The following is a 22,445-nucleotide window of genomic DNA, read 5'->3' on the forward strand; positions in this document are numbered from 1 at the left end:
GCATTTTGTTGAAAGGATACTCTGTAATATTAATGTTCTGTGCTTCAGCGAGTTAATTTTCTATAGAATTGCTATTCTGTTTCTATTCTAGCAAGCTGTGCTGCAAATTGGTATATATATTTTTATGTATAGGGACTGGTGAATGAAATACATGTTTAGTTTATTAAGAAATGCTAATAAGTTCTTCTTCCTTTTCCTACCCAGTATGATGAATTGGTTCCTGCATCCCTAACAACCAAATATGGAGGGTTTTATATCAACACTGGCACGCTGCAGTTTCGCCAGGCATCTGAATCAGAGGATGAAGACTTTGCAGAAGACAAAAAGCATAGACCACCTAAAGTGAGTGATTTTAATTAAGGCTTTTATACAGAAATAGAAGCTAGGTGGACATTTGAAATATTTCATACACTTAGAATGGCTCAGATATAGAGTCCAAAAGCAGAATAATGCATGGTACTGTTTTATTGCATCTTCTGTTTTGTGGTTCATGAACTAACATTCAGTAACTAACTCAGAATGTCTGCAGGCTGTCCAGTCTTGTAAGACTAAGCATCTGTTTAGGCAGCCTGACAAGTTGTGTCCACCTATCTTGAACTGACAGATGATTTTGTAATTCTCTAAGAATTTTATTATACAAGATGAGACCTTAAACTCATCAGTATTGCTCTTAATGATTTTGCAAAAGTTTTCGTGATTTGAAATTGTTCCTAATTGTGAGAATTTTAAACCAATCATATTTTAAATCAAAATACCTGTTAAAATAAACTCAGTTGATAAGAATAGCTATATTAAAATTATATAGACAATTTTTCCAAACAGCATGCTATTCTATAAACTTCGACAAGTTACAGTCAATGCAAACATAATTGCACTATGGCATGCACAAGTTGCATGCCGTTTCTGAGAACTTAGTTCTTCCTGGTGTCCTTTCCTGCTCTATAACTCTTAATTTTAAGGTTCTTGTATTGACTCTCACTGGGATGCAGATAATGTTCTTTCTAGCAGCCTGTATGATGTTATGGTTTAGATTTGTGACTAAAATGATGTTGATAACTACAGAAGTTTCTTGTTGCTGGCTAATGCTTGTACAATCTGAAGGCTTTCTGTTTCCCTGCCCTGCACTCTCAGATAATATAAGGATCAGCAGGGGAGGGGAGGCAGGTGGTCTGTATTGAGCAGCAAAGATGTTTCATAGTGGGTAGCTTCACTGTCAGCAGTGAAACTTTGGTAGCCCAAGAAGGTGCAGGAATTCCATCTTCCAAGGTAGCCATTGGCCATACTGGCTGGGCAGCAGTGTGCATGTACCTTAGACTATTTCTCTTACTGAAAACTCTAAATTTCCTAACTGTTTGAAAACAATTCATGATTAACACTTGTCAGTAACTTCAGTTGCTGCTGGGAATCCATGATACCATTTGCCTTTACACACATTGAGGTGTTTTTCCTGGCCCTGAATTGGAAAGAGTAAAGAAAACTGAATGTTTCTTGCTGTAGAAGCATTTTAGGGTGGAAGAATCATTGTCCTTGATTTGTTCCCTTTTCTAGATAGCAAAGTTGAAAGAAAGTGAAGATCGTGGAATGAAGAAACGCAAGCGAAAAGATGAAGGGACAGAAAAGGAGAAGAAGCCTCGGAAAATGAAAGTTCCTAAGCAGTTGGGGTAGGTTTCTTTTTCTTGGTAAGAACTCTTGAATTATATTTGAGGCTTGGCTTTGAGGTTGTGTGCAATAGCAAGATCATTACAGCTCTTTTGAATATTGTGCTTTTGTACTGTAATTAATAGCTTACAGATTTTGTTCCAGAATTTGTATGGGACTTTTGTATGACTCAGTCCTACAGACTAAATTTTTATCCCCTGAAACTTTGAACAAGGAATACTAAGGAAAGACAAATCACAGAAAATAAATTTTGAGTATTATGAATAGCATAAAGCATTATTGTCTTATCCAACATCTAAACTAGCACTAGGAATTGCATCTTCTAATGAAAAATAATGTTCTTATTATCGCTGTTTCCCATCTGTAAGGCTGTAAATACAGTTTAATTATTCTACATATTTCTTACTGACCTTGTACTGAATTCTGAGGCTAGCATAGAAAGATTAAGAGTGTGGGACTAGATTAGGTGGCTACTAGAAAACTATTGTTCAGAGGATGGAGGCTGTCTCACTGTGAATATTCACATTGAATATTGAAAACTTATTGACCTCATTTTTCATCAAGGTGACAAATTAGTAGAAAATTCTCAGTTTAAACTAAGTAAAATACAGATTTTGAGCCTGCATTTAAATTTTTTTAACAATGAAAAGAATTTTAATGTATATGCTGTGCAGGCACCCTGTCACCATTAAGCAGTCTTGAGAGGCAAATTTAAGTATTTTAGTATTGTAAATCTGCTGTGAGTCTTAACACTTGTCCCAACTTCTCCATAATTAAATTGAGAAGTCAAAATGAAATAACCTTTGCCTTAATGTGTATAAAATGTAACAAATCAGTTGGAGAACGTGTAACCACGACTGCCTAAGGTTTACGGTAATTGATAAAATGGTCTGAAGATGCAAGCAGGAAGTACTTGCTTCTTCCCCCTGATAAATTTTAATTGTACTAATCTTTGAGGTGTGTTGTTAAAGGTTACTAAGGCCTCAAAAGTCACATGCTAACGGAAGATTTCTTTCCTCTACAGAGTAATGGCCTTAAATTCACACAAGTCTGAGAAGAAGAAAAAGAAATTATATAAAGATTCACTCTCTCTGGCTGCCATGATCCGTAAATTTCAAAAAGAGAAGGAAGCCATGAGGAAGAAGGAACCTAGTCCAAAACCTCCAGTGACTGTTGCAACCTCTACCCCTAGTAAAATTCCTTCCTCCTCTCTCAGTGCAGGAAATGATATCTCTGACTTGAATCTTAGGATCAATGATCCTGTCCTCTCCATTTTTGGTAGCACAAATGAACCTGAGCTCCTGCAAGAAACTGAAAGTGCCCTGGAGATGCTGGGAGATATTGACTTTGACAAGTTGCTTGATGGCACTTCTGATGGCAGCCCAGGGTCTGAACTGTCAGGAGAGAATGGAAATGTCACTCAGGCAACCTACACCTCTCAGGTCATGACACCCAAGCAGGTGCCTGCCCTCCCAGAAGGTCTGCCTATGCTACTTGAAAAACGCATTGGAGACCTTCGAACAGTAAGTATGAATTCACTGGTAGTGGATTACATTCAAGAACCTGAGAGAACAAGGAAGAACAATTAGGACCTTGAGTGTCATCTTTGAATTGCTGGCTGAAACTTTAGAAATGAAGAATTGATGTTAATGGCAATCTTAAAGGCTGTGTTTATATTCAGATGAAAACGGACAGAAATTATGCAGATCAATTATTTTAGCAGTGTTTCTTTCACAGTGGAAGCAGGGTTTTCTAAATCTTCTGTGTACAGTAACTTGTAATGTTCATTTATTTATGGGTTTTTCTCCATAATGGAAATATCAGTGTTATTTTAACATGAATTATGAAATTGAATGGGTGTTTTCTTACTTTGGAGGAGGTTACCTGAAATATGACTGCAGCTTAAAAATCCATGTATTGGTTTTTTGACTTTAACTTGCCAGTTAAAAAAAAACAAAAAAAAAACAAACAAAAAAAGAAAAACAAACAAACAAAAAAAAAACCAAACAAAAAAAACCCAAGTGAAAAAATCCACCAAAACCAGAAACCACCACCAAACTACAAGACAAAAACCAACCAACCACAAAACTGAACTTGTTCTTCTGGAAGGTTAGAATGGAATCTGAGATCCTCAAAAATTGGATGAAAGATGTTAAGTTAACAAGTTATAAATATTCCAGTAAGTTATTGAAAGGGATCAGAGCTATTAAGGTATTACATATTCCTTGTTTCCGTTATGGATGTTATCCTAAGTTGAGAATAAATCTGTTGCTTGTTAAGATTATGATATTAAAGCTTTTCCCTACTTAGAATAAAGTGCAGCTTTTCCTTATTTAGTATGAAGTGTAGCTTTTCTTTACTCGTAGTTAACTGCTTTTTCAAAACTTACTTCCTTTTTTGGACAAAAAGAAAATAATTTAAACAATTGCTGAGCTTGCTTTGCTCTTAACTGTAGAAGTGTCTTCTAGTTTTCTTACTTTTAAACATACCAAGCTAAATACAGCCAAGGAATTAATATTTACTGAAGTGAAGGAGCTTCTGTCTGCCTTTCAGTATGCAGGTTAATTTTGCTATGAATCAACAATAAGCTTCTAGCAAAAGTGCAGAAATCGATTAGGTCAAAATTCATGAAGCGTTAGTGACCTACCCCAAGTTTTTTGACATTGCTTCTCTGTATAACAATCCCAAACCAGTGGGGAGGCATCTTTAATTCAGTGGCTCTTGGAAAACATAACTCCTCATAGAATCATAAAGTGCTTTGTGTTGGAAGGGCCCTTTAAGATCATCCTCTCCAATCCCCCTGCTGTGGGCAGGGATACCTTCCTCTAGACCATTTGGGAACTCTTCTATTTTTGACAGTGTCTTCTGAAAGCTTCCTGGCTAAGCAGAGAAGTTTATACTTGGAGAATCACTAGACTGTATGTTGTCTTAAAGATTGCTACTTCCATACCTTCTCTAAATTGCAATCAGACATCTTCTAAAAAGCACTAAAAATGAAAGAATCTTGTTAAATATTTACCAGACTCTCACAGCTTTAGATCTCTTTAGCACAAAGAAAAGTTTGTAAAGCTGTAGGAAGAAGCCTATGCTCTATGGATGGATATAGTATATCAAGATTAAAAAAGTAAGATTAGAAAGCCACTGACTAAAGGCAATAAAAACTTCCCAACTTCCTTTGATAGATGGATGTGTTCTAGTTCCCTGAGTGGGTTATTCTGTACTACCATGACAGAAGGCATTATTGTATATGAGAAGGAAAGTAAATAAAAGGGGTTTTTCTCTATTTTGAAGGTCACTGTCAAGATAATCACTCTGGAAATAAAACCCAACCATAGTTAGTAATAGTGATGAAGTTTATGAATCTGCCAGTGTTGCTCTCTTTAAAAGCCAGCAATGCTATTCAGCATAATAATATAATGCTGAAATTGCCTTTCAAGGTCTACCTGGGACCAAAATATTAAAGCTTTTTCTTTCTGCTTTATATAGACCAGATGATGACTCTAATCCTTGTGTTAATTAGTCATAATGGCACTAGTTTTAAGACTTTCTGACTTGTCTTTTTGGTACCCTATCACTTGCAAGCATCTATAATTGTTCTAATTTTTTTAGCAGGACAAATGCTTCAGTGTTCTTAAACAGGTAGTAGCATTCCCTCAGCAGCTGTATTTATGGTAGAAAACAATGGGTGGAATGCAATGCTTGCAGGAACTTTTAACTCCAATATCAGTGTTCATGACTGAAGCGATAAAGCATTCAGACAATGGCCTATCTTATGGCTTAGACAGTGTCACACTCTTTTTCTGTGCAGTTCACACAGGAAGAGAGGTAGAGTTCACGATTTTTAGAAAAGTTTTCTTTCAAATTTTGATGGGTCAGTTATAAGAGCAAGAACAGTAAGTATTTAATAGTAATAAATGAATTATGTTAACACCTGGACTTATTTGTCATTTTTAGGTATGTAATTGCAAGTCACCATTCTTTGGGTTTTTTTAAGGACTCTTTTTTTATTGACTTCTAAATTTCTCTAGAGTAGATGTACACTAGAGAAAGGTTCTTACTGATTTTTGTGGAATGGTACAGGGAATTGGCTTTGTCCTATAAACTGTCATTCCTTGTGGGGAAAAAAAAAAAAAAGAAGAGATCTAGGTGATAAGAACAAAAATAAAAGGATTCTGCATGGGAATTGCTGGGAGATCAATAAAAATTTCTGAGAAAAAGAACAAAAATACCAGGCAAAAATACTAAAGATACAGTCTAAAGATGGCAAGAATGCTAGACAGCAGCAGAAAAGAGTGATGAGGCATTCCTCTAGTACCTATAATCCCATTGTAGAAATTGCAGCAAAGGTTTGAGAGAGCTCTAAGAAAGCTGGAAAGATGTAACTGGATGAAGCACATAACAGGTAGAAAAAGATGGAGTAGAAATGTGTTAGTTAATGCTCTTGCCTTCTTGATCTGTCAAACAATGCTTCTCTTTTTAAAACAGAGATACTAGAATGTTGGTGGTGGTGATGGTGATAAAGCATCTACCATTATCTTAATGGTTATTCAAAAGATGAATGTGTTTACATCAGTGATCCAGGCAGATCCTAAACAGAATGATTGTCTGCCCTAGAGCAAGGTGTGTATATTTGAGTATAACAATAATAATCATCAGTTTTTTTCTAAGCAGCTGAGAATAGCTTGGTTTTCTTTATTTTTTTTCCAAGTAACATTTTCTGGGAAATAAGAGTATGATGTGGCTGTGAAAGTAAACATACAAAGACTGTTGGTTCAAAATGCTCTATGAACTTGAATGCTTTTCTTTAATTGTATTTCCAGGCTGCCAAGATGTTTGATGAAGAAGGCAGGAAGAAGTTTTTCACACAAGACATGAATAATATTCTTCTGGAGTAAGTGCTTATCTGTAGAACCTTCCCCATTTTGGAAAGGGGGTGAAAGGAAAAATACAGAAGAGGAAGTATTATTGAGGTTGTTCCAACAAATCCCATAGAAGTCAATGAAGGTAGATCAGTCTAAGCTAGTTATTAGCTGAAGAGAATTATATATGCATACAATTCCTGTCATGTTTGTCTGTCTTTATCCAGTGTAGAATGTTTTGTAGTACCCTGGTCCTTGACTTCATGTGTAAAATTCAACAAAATTGCCTTTATTTACTCCTGTCTCCCACTTCTGGTACTCAAAGGATCTCAGCTTTCATGAGGGCAAACACCAGATTTTTTTCTTTGTAATCTTCAATTAAGGTTTAATATAGGAGGTTCTATGTTGATATTCTAAGAAATAAGAGTAATCTTTAGAGGACTATAACAGTCAAAATGTATCAATTTTGATTCACAGTGGTGGGTGTAAATTAATTTGAATGAGTGTTCAACATTGCTGGACAAGTACATACATGAATGGTTTCTTGCCATTGATTAGGACTTCTTCCTTTTCTAAAAAAGCTTATCTGAAAGTATCCCAAGCTGCTATTTTTCGTATGCATAGACAGAATATGCTATGTTTCTAAAGCTTCCTTAGGTTTTTGTTCAGATGTCATCTTTACCTTGGAGTGTGCCTCTGAGTGTCTCCTGTTTGTTTGTCAGTATTGAGCTGCAGTTACAGGAGGTGAATCCTGCCATCCGCAATGGAGTGTACTCACACCTGGAGGCTTTCGTGCCGTGCAATAAGGACACGCTGATAAAGCGCCTGAAGAAGTTACACCTCAATGTCCAGGTAATGATGGGGAGAGGAGCTCCAGCAGGAGTCAATTATGTGACAGCAAGGAGGACTGCAGCAGAGTAGAGCAGTAGCCACACAGCCTCAAATCAAGAAAAATATTTTGTATCAGTTGCTAGATAAGTTTAAAAGCTTCTTTCCATATAGGTGATATTGTCACTACGTTAGGAACAAGTATTTTAAGTATTTCAGAGTCTTTGTTTGAGAATGAAGTGCTTTCATCTTGAAAGCTGGATACAGGCTATTAAGGAATGTTTCTGCTGTCATCATTAAGTATTACTGTAGTCACAGGGTACATATCAAAGCAGCAGAATTAGAAAGCCACAGTAATAATGATTATGATAGGCTAAAAATTCATACTTTTGTTTTCACTTTTGTGTCAAGAAAGAAGGAAGGCTACATGGATAGTAGATGATCCAGCCTGTATTATTTGTTCAAATTTCCTTTTGTGGCTAGGTCTTGCAAATACTTTGTATGCCATTTTTAGTTATTTTGCTTTTGAAGATTGTTTTCCTGTTGAATAGAAAAGTTATCTGTGATCTAAACTACCCTGACCAGATTCTTTAGATAAAATCCAGGGCTAAGTCTTGCAGAGGATCTGAAGGTGAATGTAGAGATCTCAGTGCTTGCTAATAAGGCAAACAGATTCAAACACTATTTCTAGGCAGGTAAACATAAAAGAATATTCTAGTTCTTTTCAATAAGCAATTAAAATTAATAATGTAAAGTCAGAAGATGTAGAAAGTGAATTTAAAACATGTAGCAAAGTGTATAATATTTTACCTTAATGTTTGAAATTTCTAATATTTTTATTAATGTTTTAAATACATAGTCCTTACTTTTCAGGTACATAAATTGCATGTAATAACAATCCACTACTTGGATAATATAATACATACTCATACTGTATTCATTATCTAGGATGTTTTTATACCACAATTTTTGGAAACCTGATTAATAGGCTATTTATTTGTAAGTGGTGAGATATTGATTGGTCAGTTTATTTCACTTTTTCCCCCTTAAGTTTTTTTCCCTTCCCTATTTTAATTTAAAATCATTATTTAAAGAGAGCATGCCATAATGTCTTAGAATGTTCATGACACATTTATTTGTGACTGTGCTTTGTTGTTTCTGATCTCAAGACTTGCATGCATTTATATAATGCTGTTGCACCTAACAGGATTCAAGTGCCATGTAGAAATGTCTGTCCCAGTCCATAAATAGTACTGGGAATGTTACCTTGGGAGTGATCCAGAAATTTTCATGAGACTATTTGAAATGCTCTTTATTTTACATCTAATGGGATTATTTTGGTACTCCTCTTTTCACAGGATGACCGCTTGAGAGAGCCATTGCAGAAGCTGAAACTGGCTGTCAGTAATGTCATGCCTGAGCAGTTATGCAAGTATCAAGAGGACTGTCAGGCCCGCAATCAAGCCAAGAATGCCAAGTAGGTTATTCTGGAGGCTGTACAAGCCTATTTAGAACCCAGCTGGAAGTTTGTATCCATGTTGTTACTTCCTTAGCTCAGAAAATCACTCAGCTCCAGTTTAAGGGTATCTTTTTTTTAATTGTACAAAATACTTAATTTTCTGTAAGTATTATTGTCAGACATCAGAGAGAAATTCCATAAACTGAGTGAGATAGGTCTTGATAGAAAAAATAATCTGAAAGATAACTGGTTAATTCCTAAAATGGTGGATTAATGGAGGAGTATAGTGTGTTGAGATTACTGATATACTTTGTCCTTGTTCATTGTTATTGTTTGGATTATAGTTAACTAATTTTAGACTCGGAGCGGTATTAATAGTTTAATAAGTATCCTGCCACTTCCCAGTAGAGACATTGCTTGAAGCTCATCAGTGAAAGCACCTGTACAGTGTGTCCTTTTCACTTGGCTGAGACCCATAAGGCATTGGGGTGAGGGAGATAAAACTGTTTATCTAATAAGGAAGTATGGCAAAAAATCTTAAACAGGTCCTCTGCGGGTTATTTTTTCCCCCAACACCTAGAATGACAATCATTTTTCAATTACATATTTTGTCTGTGTAGTATAATTCTGAAGAAAATAATTGTTCCAACTGTAGGTTGCAAGCAGAAGATGAACGAGAGAAAAATGGATCAGAGGAAGATGATGACGAGAAACCTGGAAAGAGGGTTGTTGGACCCAGAAAGAAGTTTCACTGGGATGACACAGTGAGGTAAGACAAAACTACCTTTTCCACCAAGAATTTTCACTAACTTTATAAAGTGATCTCCAAGAGGATGACATTACATGATACAGTTGAATAAATAATTTTTCCCAGAAGTACACCTTGGAGAAGTTTTGAAGGCTGTTGGTGTTAAATAGGCAAACTGGAATTCTGTAATGGTAAAACATCTTCATCTTTAACTCGAAAGGAAAATCATCCTGTGTCCAGCCCTTTCCAGTTTCACTGCTTGTTTTTTTGCTTTATCCAAATAGATGATAATTTTCTGACTCCAGGACTTTGAGCCTCTTTAGGTAAAGAACAGGTGTGTAAGCAGTGTTATAACTGCTTCCCACCTTTCTAGGAATAAATTACAAAACACCAACAAGCACTAGAGATTTCTGCCATAGGAGGACAGACCATCAAAACTGTTGATAAGGATTTTGGCAAGCCTCCCAGTCCAGCAACAACTAGAACAATGAAATCATCTTAACCCCTTCTGTTCCCTCTGAACACAAGTTCTTTATCTCTGGACAGTAGCACAGATTCTTACTGAAGTGATCCGATACTAGAGTTTGGTTTCCTAGAACAGATTTTTCTGAAAACTGAGATGACTATTACTTAAATAATCTAGACTTTTAAGCAAGCACATCTTTCTAAATTAGTAATTTCTCATGAAAGATCTAAGATAATTTTAGTACAAGTGTGTGTGTATATATATGTATGTATTACTAAAAGGGGCTGGTGGACTTCCCTCAACAAGTCTTTTAAGTATATGAAGACAATAGGGAAGAAAGCTTAATGAAATATGTACAAGCAGTATAGCTTGGACTGAACTGGAGGGGAGGGAGATACTTAAATCTGTTGCTTTTTTTGTTCAAGAGACTCTGTAAGGATGATGTTACTTAATTGTGCACTTTTATATTTTTAAGAACAAAAGACAAAATCCCTGTCAGAAAGAATCCTCTGTAGAAGTACTCAGTGTAGAATGGATTTCACTTCCTTTCAGACAAATCAGAGGTCACTATGAGCAGAGTGAAAGGAGATGTTCCAACTGTGAGAAAACCACAAAGAAAATGTAAAACAAATTACAAAATGATAGGATGAAAATAAGAGTAAGAGTCTGTTGGAAATGGAAAAGTGACAATGGTACAGTATACCAGTTTGTAGTAGCAATGGTTTGTGCAGTATAAACTTCCAAAAAACACCTGGAACTGAGCACTTCCTACAACTATCAGTAGACAGCTTCAATTTCTTAACATTTTTCTGCTGAGCTTTTGAAAGGACTTTGTGTCTTTCAAAATGTATTTCTTTTGCTTCTTTTTGCAGGTCTCTGTTGTGTAATCTTGTCAAGATCAAGCTGGGATGTTACGAGCTAGAGCCAAATAGAAGTCAGTCTGCTGAAGATTACCTCAAAACCTTCATGGAAACAGAAGTGAAACCACTTTGGCCTAAAGGCTGGATGCAGGCAAGGTGAGATAACTGCTTTGGATATCTAGTCATTTTGGTGTAAATTATTTCTCTGGTTCCTCTTTATTGTCTTACATTTTACTCAACCATGTACTATTGATATTGGTTGGAACTTAGGCGTGTGTTTATGAAGCTGGAATAGTTTAGAAGAGCAAATATTTTTCTAAAATTAATTTTCTGTTGTGTTTTTAAGCCTGATACTGAAAAAACCCTCTGTTTTCCTTGGACAGCTATTTGCTTTTATCATCTCCTAGAGACTGAATTTGCTGCCACTTCTAACACAGCATGAAGCATGATGCTTCATTTCAGGAGAAGTATGAGGTGGGAGGGTAACAGCTTGGAAAGTTCTTTATGTGATAGAGGAAGTGATAATGATCTAGAAATCAGTTTTGCCTGTATGTTGGAACACTGCATTATCAGACTGCTCACACAGGCTTTAAAATTACAAGCTAGAATTTCAATAGCAGTGTTCACAACAGACTTAAGGTTTTTGCTGTCTATTTCTTGTTTGCACTTGGGATGCCCTGTTTTACAGTAGTTAAAAATACACCAGCTTCTATACTTGCTTCTTACAGATGTAAGAAGAAACAACCATACATAAGAGAGGGAGAAATAAAATGGGAGCAATAGTAAACTGCTTTGAAACACAGGTTTGGCAGCGATTTCTAATGGTTTGGAGTGAAAGAGGAGCAAGTATGGTTTGGCCTGAGTTCTTTCTCTCTTTAGCAACCACTGCAAAAGATAATTTCATTAAGCCTCAACCTGATTGTAAAAGCTAAATGATACAACTACTCACCTTGCTCATGAATACCTGAATTTTAGTTTAATCAAATCTATATCAAGCTGTAAAAATAACTGTACTAGATATTTCTGAGATCAGTCAGTGTAGAAATATCTGGTCAAATAGTAACAAAACAAACAAATGAAGTTTTATACTTCCTGGCATACAGCTGACTTATTTTTGTCCAATTTTTTAGTTTTTTGTGTAAGTATGCTAATGACTGAGATGTTGTCTGTTATGGAGATTTTATTGAATTAGATGAGACAGAGAATCCCAGTTTAGTTTAAGAATGGAAGATAAGACAGATCACTGATGATAGTGGAGAAATAGTCAAGAGATAGTATGAGGTGATTCAAAAATATATAGAAGTGAAGCATGTTAAAATTTTGTATTGGAAAGCCATAAAACATACAGTTCTCTCCTTTCCATTTGATAAGTCCACTGAAAATTTTTCTGAGCTTTTAAACTATCCATAAAATTGGCTTCAACAACAAAAGACAAAAACTAAACAAAAAACCAAAGTGCCCCCCAAAACCACCAACAGACCAAACAAACCCCAACAGGTGACAGATCATAACTTCCTGTCAACCAGCAAGATTTAATTTACTAATGGGGTGGTTTTAGTACCATAATGATTTACAAATTGTCCTGTATCTACTGGGTGGCACTTTCCTGCCTTCTGTTAAGGAAGTGGTGTAATGTAATTTGTAGGCAAACAGGTTTGCATAGAAAGAGGAAAATAAAGTATTTCTTGGAGTCTGGTAGTGGTAATTCCTAATACAGCACATAATTTGTATTCTGAATGCTCATTTTGTTGGGATGTTATGTTAGGGATTATGCTGAAGGCTTATAATTTTTTCGTTTTTATATGTGGCCTCAAGTGAGAAGGACCTATATAAACTTGGGGAAAAAAATTAGGTATTTAATGCTTAAACTGATCTACTGACCATGTATTTTTAAGGAATTCTTACTAATCAGAATAGTGTATGGTACCAGAACTTTCTGGGTGAAGCTTAAAAGAAAAATTTCTTGCACTTTCAAAGTTAATTGTATTTAATGTTTCTTGTAACTTCATAAGGAATGAAGAGGTAAGGTATTGATCATAACTGGAAATAACAGAATCAAAGGATTGTTAAAGGTGCAAGGGACCTCATATACTACCCTGTATTTTCTTTGTATGTCTGATTTCTGTACTTCTCTAGTACTTAAAATTTTGTTTTTAATCTTGAAGGCTGATGCTACAAATTACTGGGGCCTGTGATTAATTTTGAATTTTCATTTCCAAACTGAAAAGATTAAGGAATGGATAAAGCACCAAGAAGGAGGTGGGAAGGGAAATACTCTGGAGAAGCTGTATAGGTTGGGAGGTGGCACATTAAACATTTAATGAGGAATATTGATTTTGCTCCATGATGTTCTTCATAGGCGTTCAGTAGTCTCTGATGGAACAATGCAATACAGATTTGGAGGTTAGTGTGGTGAAGAAAATGTGAACATGGAGCTGGAAATAGAATCTGAGAAGTAAGGCACTGAACTGTAGTGAGAGGATCAGTGTTTTCTTACCAGATGGCATGAGATTTTTGGTTACTCAGATATTTTGTAATTATTGTAGCTCTGCAGGCTGTATTATCAGTGGTGAAAAGCACTTGTTTAGACAGCTGTTCATGATGTGGTCAGTGTCAATGTGATGGCAGTGCTGTAAGAAAATGTTGTCTGTCCTAGTTTGCCTATCTGGAAACAAGGAAGATGACCCAAGTTTTCACTGTCTATTCATAGCTGCATTTGAATAGTAAACTGTAGGGTAGATACAGGTCAGCAATAATTTTCACTTTCGACTTGGCAAGTAAGGAGCTGAAAACATTGAATAAAAGCATGGCAAGTTTTGAGATTGGTCACACTGGCTCCTGCCATTCCTTGGCTCTGTAGTAATATGTATGTGTAAGTCCAGTGTAACTAGAGTTAGAGAAGTGATACAAAATAGCCTAAAGTTTTTATTTTATTAAAATTTCAAAACCTTTTACTAAAGTTTTTTCAGTACTAAAAGTACTGAAGAAAGCTAGAAGCAAGCTTGGCTACTGTGTTTGGCCTTTTATCTTCTGTGCTTTTAAAAAACCCCACAAGAGATTAATAACTACAAATCCAAGCCTAGGGATCATTGTGTTGGATGAAGAGTTTACAATAATCTTTTATTTTATATTTTAACTATTTCATTCATCTTTGAGGAGAGAGCATTCGAAGTGTATTTCTTCTGTCCTGTTGAAGGAAGTAATATTCTCTTGTGTTGATTTTTGCTTGGTCATTTACTGAGGTATTTTGAGCATAAATGCAAATTATTACAATTTTTTAGATCTTCTGTTCATGGATGCCAAGACCTATACCATGACAGCATGGCAAAGTAATCATTAGTTCCCTTGGGGACAGATAATCAAAGGCTGGTTCTGAAAACCAAAGGATATTTGGATATTTAGTGGTCCTATGCTGTTTGTCTTTGTAGAATAATTTCATGTTTCTTTTCTCACCACTCTTTTAGGATGCTTTTTAAAGAAAGCCGAAGTGTTCACAATCACCTCACTTCTGCTCCGTGAGTATAACAGGGACAACATGCTTTACAAGATCTTTAGGTTGTGCAGAGCATCTTTTCTCATCTTCCTGCTACCTATTTTAGACAGAGGGAAGGAAAGGGAGGTACTTTGGGATTTGTTTGAAGATACTTATAATCTTCTTTAATGCCTCTAATTTAGGCATATAACTGTAACGTTCTTGTGGCATTAAATTTTAACTCACTTGAAAAGTGTCTAGATAACTCCAGGGGTATTAATGCTTGAATTAATACCTTTTACTCAAAGCATTACACACTGCCTAGTTTTTGACATTCAGCCTATTAAACTGAACTTGGACTGCAGTACTTCCTGCTTTTTTCTTTTCCTCAAAAATATCCCTAATCACAGAAGTCTGTGTATCTTATTGGGATTTTATCTTCTTTATTTTCAGACAACACTGTGTGCCTCTCAGGAGCTGTCCATATTCAGACAGGATTCAAATAAATTGCTACAACTTTAAATAAAACCCCAGTTGCAACTTTTGTGATAAATGTGATTAGCATAGGGTATTTTTCTACATAACATCAAAACTGAGTCATGGTCCACCTACAGTAAAGTCTTTTTTTAACCAGGTGTATTTCTAGTTGCTTAGGAAAGGATCAAGAATTGCCTACAAGATGTAAATCTGCTGATTACCCTCGAAGAAATAAAGTGTGAAATGCTGAACCTATAAGTTGAAGCCGATAACTAATGAGCCTTAATACTGTCCTTACTTGCATAACTGCAGTTTGCATACTTGCAGAAGAAAATCTGACAGTTTGCTAAATTACTTCTTGCAACAAACAAATCAGATACAACTGTTTTAATAGTTGATAAGCAACAAACCACTTTTGTGGGGGAAAGAAACAACTGTTTTTATCTGGTTTGAAATAAATGAGAATAGGAAGCATTCTCCTCAGGGACAAAAATGTCAATGTAAAAAGTGAAATTATATTGCTATTCTAGAAGACTTCAGTATAGACTAAGCTGCACTAAGTAGACAAACTCATAATATTAAGAGGCTGAAATTAATTGATAATTTTGAAGTTCTTCTAAATCAGAAAAATAAAACCAGCTCTCTGGATAGACCCTGATCTATATGTCAGGTTATATCATCAATTCAGTTGACTTTGCAACTATTTACATAGGGATGCATGATCAGAAAAATGAACTGATAGTGTGTTATTTTTCCTTCCCCCCTATATTTTAAACCATGTTCCATTTCAAGGACGTCTTATTATTAAAGCTGGACTCCTGTAGCCATCATTCTAGTTCATTGGGGTGTAATCAGGGTAACACTTAAAATGTCAGTAATTTTCTTTTTTTTTTAGTCTTGATGCACATTTTATCCCTTCTGTTTTAGGGCAAAGAAGAAGGTGATTCTGGCCCCTAAACCCAAAGTGAAGGTAAGAGCCTATTAAGATGTCTGAATATCCAGTTAATGGTCCAATGTGACCATTTGATACAACCTGTTTCTGCCTCTGATCCTGAAAAATTCTTGCAGAAGGTTTGTCAGGCAGTGCTTATTGACTTGGTGGTGGATTACTTTCAAGAATGTAGTATAAAATACCTCTGTATAGCTTTGCTACTTTAATCTGTATTAGTTTTTTGAAAATTGACTATGAAAAGGTACTAGTTCCAGTGATGTTTCACATTTTTGAATGTGTGCTTTGTGTGTTTTCAGTATGTGTTAAACTTGGCAACACTGGAAACCAGTACGGTTGGAAGGATACCATAGTATAGAGGTCCTCATCTGACGTGACCAGGTGTTGTCTGAATTCAGTAGCAGTTTTACTAAGTGATCAGATTAGCTACCCTATTCTTCATAATACTAGTTGTTCTTCACTGTGTTGGACACTTTCAGTTATGTGGAGCAACAACGCTAGATTTTTAAATCCAAATATTGAATTAGCACATGGGGTTCCAGCACCTAGGTATCATAAGTATCTTAATATGAAAATTTCAGTAGTAGATCTGTGGTTTGTCTGAATTTACTGAATGAAAGTATTACACTAAAGATCACCTTAAATCAATTTCAGAAAGACTATTAAACCTGATGTTTCTTATCCCTTCATTTTCAGGACTCCAGTCCAAAAAAAGAACAGAAAACCTGTATGTCTTCAGTCAATTCAGGTTGTGCTTCTGTACTGAGTTCAAGTGTAGCTGTGTGCACCCCAGCTAGCTCTAGCTGCACAGCAGCTCCGGAGACGATCTGCTTGGATGACTCGCTGGATGAAGACCTCTCTTTCCACCCACCCTCACTGGACTCTGTTTCTGATGCTCTGGCAGTTATCAATAATGGTGCCAAGGGATCACCTCTTGGGTCTACCATAGACACACCAACATCCAGACCTCGCCCTGGGCTGAGGGAGGAGAAACTAGCAAGCATTATGAGTAAGTTGCCTCTGGCAACTTCAAAGAAAGTAGAGCCCAGTCAAACATCCCATTCATCAAGTCTTATTGCTGGTCACACAGGGCCAGTACCAAAGAAACCCCAGGACTTAGTTCACACTGGTATCTCTTCAGGCCTTATTGCTGGATCTTCAATTCAAAATCCCAAGGTTTCCTTAGAGCCTTTGCCAGCCAAACTACTTCAACAAGGACTACAGAGGTCAAGTCAGATCCAAGCTGCTTCCTCCTCTTCTCAGACTCACATTTCTTCCTCTAAGACTCAAGCAGCTATTTCCACCTCCTCTCAAAGAACCAAGGATATCTTGGTATCATCTGCTGAGGCTCAAGGTGGTACTTCCTCAACATCACAAGTGACAAAGGTGCACCAGCATTCAGCTGTACAACAGAAATACGTATCTCCCTTACAAGCAACTATTAGTAAATCGCAGACCAATCCTGTGGTGAAATTGAGTAGTAATCCCAAACTCTCTTGCTCATCACCAGTCATCAAGGCTCAAGATAAATCTGTAGTGTATCGCCTGCCTTTGTCTAATCCCTCATCCGGAAGTGGCTCTCAAGTGTCTCACCCACTGGTTTCTCGGACAACATCCAGCACCTCTACCTCTAGTAACTATTTAGCTAAGGCTATGGTGTCACAAGCTTCTTCCCAGGGTTTCAAACCTCCCTTCTCCATGGCTGTCTCTCCCAAACCTGCTGCCTCTCCCAAGCCCACTTCATCTAAGCCCTCTGTGACACCGAAGCCCAATGCATCACCTAAATTTTCATCCAAGTCCACCTCATCCCCCAGGCCTGCAACAACACCCAGTTCTTCCAGTTCAAGTGCACTAGTTTCCCAGAGTAGTCACTCCAGCAACAACTCCCTTCATAAACAGGCCGGTGGTGTAAATATCAGCAGGCAGTCTCCTACAGTGAATTTGCTGTCCTCTAATCGCACCTCAGGCCTTCAGCCTGCAAAAAACCCTCAGGCTTCTTCAAAATTACCAAACTCTTCTCCTTCTGGAACTGTTGGTAAAAATAATCTGGGTGGAGTTGGAATGAATGTACCTGCCAGCAGAGGCAGTAACCTTAACTCAAGTGGAGCTAGTAGGACTAGTCTGTCTGGGGGAGCAGGAAGTGGAACACAGGGTGCTACTAAACAATTGTCAACTCCACACAGACCGTCTTCTGCCTCAGGGTCTCCAGTTGTAGCAGCCAGCGTGCAGGTATGCATTGAATAAGCTCACATTTGAGCCTTACATTAATGTTTATCACATTTATTTTGTAAACATTCTTAGTGTATTCTATCTTGATTTGTAAATGTCATAAATTTATTGTTTTACCTTTCTAAGCATAATGCTGATACTGATTAAACTATTTTACACTAAAGAATATGTATTTCCAGCTGATGTGAAATGCAAGGATCAGTGTGGAACAAATGCTCACTGTAAACTGTTTCTTGGTCTATACTGTAGAAAAGAATTCACTTTTTTCTTTTAACAGCACTAGAAAAGGTAAGCTTTGTGTGACCATATTTTCAGGGGATGTGGTATGTACTTGGATTAGTTGATTTGTGTATTCTCTCATATTTACAAATTTCTAATGATGGTCATACAAAAGGTGTCTTCATTCATTTGTTGTAAGGCTTCGTGATTAGCGTCAAAACCAGAGTCAGTTGCCTGTGGCTGAGTGTAATTCAAGACCTGTAATTAACACTTCCAAGGGCTTTTCATTTGTGTTTGTGACTATGTATTTTATTTTATAAGATCTAGTCAAACTGAATGAGATGCCCCATTAATGTATAAATACCCTAGAAACTGAAAGCTTATACTATCACTAGAGACAACGAAAATCAAACAAAACAAATATTTTTAAAATACCGTTATTCTAAAACATACGAACCTATTGTTTACCCAGAAGACAACCTGCTTTCCCAAGCTGTGCTCTTTTTACTGAGAATCCTTAATTACTGATATGATTTGATGTTTTCCTCTCTCTAGTGCTTTCTATGCTGAAGTCATCAATACTTAAGAAAATTAGTATTGTTTTAAATTATATTCTTGGTGTACAGCAAATGAAAAACTTAGTACTATTCTGAACAATGCACATAGTATTATTCTGAACAGTGCAGTTGCATGGGAGTGATGTATATTTGACTTCTGGCAAAATTTTATAATCTTTTAGTTTGCCATCAAATTGTTCTTAATACAGCTGAATACCAGGAGGAAGATGATTTTTGCAGGACACTTCCATGGTCTTTCATCCTACTGTACTGGAACAGTCAGCAATAAAAGTCTGACAGGCTCTGACACAGCATTCACTTACACTGGGTACTTTGAATGGCAAAAAGATCCCCAGACTGTGCTGTGTACAGGCCATCGAGGTACCACATAGGGTCTGGAGAAAAGCTGAACCAAGTTCAGTGCAGTTTGAGTACGCTTGAAGGTGCCTGGAGGAGACAAAAAGGGCTACAATGAATGGACTGGGAAGAGAATTGTTTCTTTATGGTGCAGTCAGCAGAATTCAGTGGATGCAATGGCTGTGATGTATAACAAAATGGTAAATGGGTGTGGTAGTGCTTAAAGGTGACAGAGAAGGGAAGCAAGCAGTGTTGTGCTGGATGATGATATGAATTCAGGCAAACCCTCCTGTAGTTGAAGGCAAGTAAAATTTTTGGTTACAAACAAAGATCACCCGAGTAATGAAATCCATTTTGGCCACAGTCCTTCTGAAGAGCACTGAGGTGTGGGGGTGTGTGGTGAATAATCAAGTAACATGAGTCCATACTATAAAACAGCAAAATAAGGTGTGTTGATATATAGAAAGGGGTAAATCAGCTGGAGGTACTGAGCAGCATATGTTATCAGTAAAATAATTATTGAGACCTTTAATGTGGGCTTCTTGACACTTCAGAAATTACTTTCATAACCTAAAAATGGTTTAGAAGAACAGTATGAAATCCAAGAAGATAAACCATGGAATAGGCTATTACTGCTGTGCACTGTGAAGCTTAGTCAGTGGAGTACATTCAAGGAAAGATTAGAATTAAATTGCCTCGTAGTTCAAGTACATTAAAGGGGAAGAGATGTGTGATAACAGAGGTTTTTATTTAGCTATAAAGGTGTAATGGCTGGCTGCTGAACCAACATCAATTCCAGACTAGTTGTTAGGAACAATGTACAAAGGACTTATTTACTCCTCTCAAAACTTCACATAAAACTGAATCTCCTTTCTTTTAAGGCCTTAGGATTTAATTCCTATTTGAGATGCTGTTAGAAGATGAGAATGGTATCTGCATTGCTCATTATAATATTCTGGTCTGCTTACATTAAAGATGAAACTAGATTATTTTGTGTAATAATAAAGGTGTACTTAACTAGGAAGCTTCCAAGAAGCATTTCCCTATTTTCCACTTCTGATTGACACAATTATTTACCAGAACACAAGTATATACCTACTGAAGCCTCACAGAAAGTTCCATCTTAAGGACACAAAGCCAAAGAGTACATGTGGGATTTCCTTTAAAAGTGCTACCTACCATTAGTACTCTTGAGCAGAATGGCTTATACTTCTAAGGTATCTGTGGGACCAGGATGCACCCTTTTAAGAGCTATTGTATATGAGTTAAATAGAAACATCTGAACTGCAGTTCCTTTAGAGCATGCTCTGTACCTCTTTCCTTCACTGTACTTCTCTCCTTTTTTAACGAGTAAGCAAGGTCTTGGCAGAGCACTTTACAAACTTCGTTTTCAGGCATTTTACAAATTCACAGTTGCAAAACATTACTGTATGGCTTTTATTTTGTTGCCCTTTACTAGATTGCATGGACAATGAACAGTTGTCGATTTTTTTGTATATAAGCTTATTGTGAAATTAGTACTTTTAAAGGCAAAAGAGAATAACAGTGTGTTGATACTTTTCATTCTTTTTTTTCTGCTTGTGGGATAGAATATGTTGTAGAATTTGGTACCTTTAAGATGACCATTATAAACACTTGCTAGGAACATCACCTGTAGGTAAATTCCTTTTACAGGGCCACTGTTTTAAAATAGTGTGTTTTCTCATAAGAAAAAACTGTCTGTTCTTTAGCTGCTTTCATTGAAATATCTTAAGACCAAAACTGGTAATAAAAAATTATCCATGCTAGGAGATTTCATGACTTTGCTTTCTCTGTGAGTTATTACAGAACTCAGTGAAATGTCATTTTCATTTTAAGCTCATGTGTTCGTTAAAATTGTTTTAAATTTTGGGTTTAGCTGACACTTACTTGTAAAAATGCACAGATTTGAAATCCTATTTCATCTGAGTCTTTTTAATTCAAATAGCTACACTATCTGAGTTGGAGTCTGATTCAAAATGCTTTTTGTACTAACTGTTTTATAGTAGATGCTTAGAAGACTGAACATTAGCATATGAAATTACTGTATATGCAGTGAAGGAAAGATTGTTAAACAAGAATGAGCTGATCTAATATTAGAGGAATTAATGTGATTTGGAAGCAGTTAGATAAAATGTAGATAAAATGTTCTTGCTAATCTTGCATTTTTATTTTAAAGCTCAGTGAATTTAACTTCATTTTGACGTTTATAGTGGAGAGATTATTTTCCTTTGCCTTTTCCTCTGACATGTGCATACACACCTCTACATAGATATGTATGTATGCATTTTGCTAACCTAGCTTCTTAAGTTTGGGGATTCTTACATATTAATCTTAATTTTCAGAATTCATTGTTTCTCTGCAGCCTCTTTAGAAATAATGTTCTGTTAAGACACAGATTTGGAAAGGAGAGGGGTGTAACACTGTACTTCTAAAGAACTTCAGATCTGTGGTGGACAATTTCATATTATTAATCTAATAGAAGATATTGCATTATATTGTGAATGTAGACCCAGTGCATAATTAGAAAGGAGATGAAGGAAAGTACCTGTAAGGCTGATGAGAAAAACATGACAGATGAGCCATACTTTTATGTCTGAATCTGCAATATAATTGTGCTTGCTTAGCAAATGAACACTGGGAAGACTTCCTGGGTATATAAGTGGATATTCATTAATAGTTCAATATACTTCTCAACAGAGGAACACTTAACAGGGAATACTTGATTTTTATACCCCTAAAGAATACAGTTCAGATCTTTAAAAATCTTGAAGCACTGCTTTTATTTTTCTTTTCTTTTTTTTTTCTTTTTTTTTTTTTTTTTTTTTTTTTTTGCATAGTCAACAGCAGGAGCATCGTTACTGGCTAATGCCTCACCTCTGACTCTCATGGCATCACCCCTGTCTGTGACCAGTCAGAACGTGACATCTGCACCATTAGCTCCTTTTGGGATGCTGGGTGGCCTTGTTCCTGTGACTGTGCCCTTCCAGTTTCCCTTGGAGCTGCTTGGCTTTGGGACAGACACAGCTGGAGTGACAACCACCTCGGGATCTACCTCAGCGGCTTTCCACCACAGCCTAACTCAGAGTGAGTGGAATTATGACATTGTGCTGTAAGGAAAGATGCATCCTTAAAATGGAAATTGAGTACGGAAGCAGTAAAGTCCTGAGACACTCAGATTTGGCTCATGAAAATACCTAGAGGAGAGTAAATGGGATTTCTTCACAGGTATTATGTAAAGAAAGTTTTTACCAAAGTGTTATAAATCACCTTTGATAAGCTTATTTT

The 22,445-nt window shown here is 36.4% G+C and overlaps 1 protein-coding gene across 2 annotated transcripts in view; it reads left to right on the top strand.

Annotated features, from left to right (window-relative positions):
* Window positions 1-22,445, top strand: part of UBN2 (ubinuclein 2) — a 52,071-nt gene that overhangs the window by 18,926 nt on the left and 10,700 nt on the right. For both annotated transcript variants that reach the window (XM_077783609.2, XM_085569842.1), the window contains exons 4-15: window positions 205-342; window positions 1,549-1,661; window positions 2,684-3,182; window positions 6,480-6,550; window positions 7,241-7,370; window positions 8,705-8,823; window positions 9,461-9,574; window positions 10,892-11,035; window positions 14,344-14,394; window positions 15,756-15,798; window positions 16,474-18,006; window positions 21,998-22,244. In XM_077783609.2, the coding sequence (XP_077639735.1) occupies window positions 205-342; window positions 1,549-1,661; window positions 2,684-3,182; window positions 6,480-6,550; window positions 7,241-7,370; window positions 8,705-8,823; window positions 9,461-9,574; window positions 10,892-11,035; window positions 14,344-14,394; window positions 15,756-15,798; window positions 16,474-18,006; window positions 21,998-22,244 (3,202 nt within the window). The remainder of the gene's footprint in view (window positions 1-204; window positions 343-1,548; window positions 1,662-2,683; window positions 3,183-6,479; window positions 6,551-7,240; window positions 7,371-8,704; window positions 8,824-9,460; window positions 9,575-10,891; window positions 11,036-14,343; window positions 14,395-15,755; window positions 15,799-16,473; window positions 18,007-21,997; window positions 22,245-22,445) is intronic.

The sequence above is a fragment of the Lonchura striata genome, chromosome 1A (genome assembly GCF_050655825.1).
Source record: "Lonchura striata isolate lonStrDom1 chromosome 1A, ASM5065582v1, whole genome shotgun sequence".
In the NCBI taxonomy this organism is placed as follows: Eukaryota; Metazoa; Chordata; class Aves; order Passeriformes; family Estrildidae; genus Lonchura; species Lonchura striata.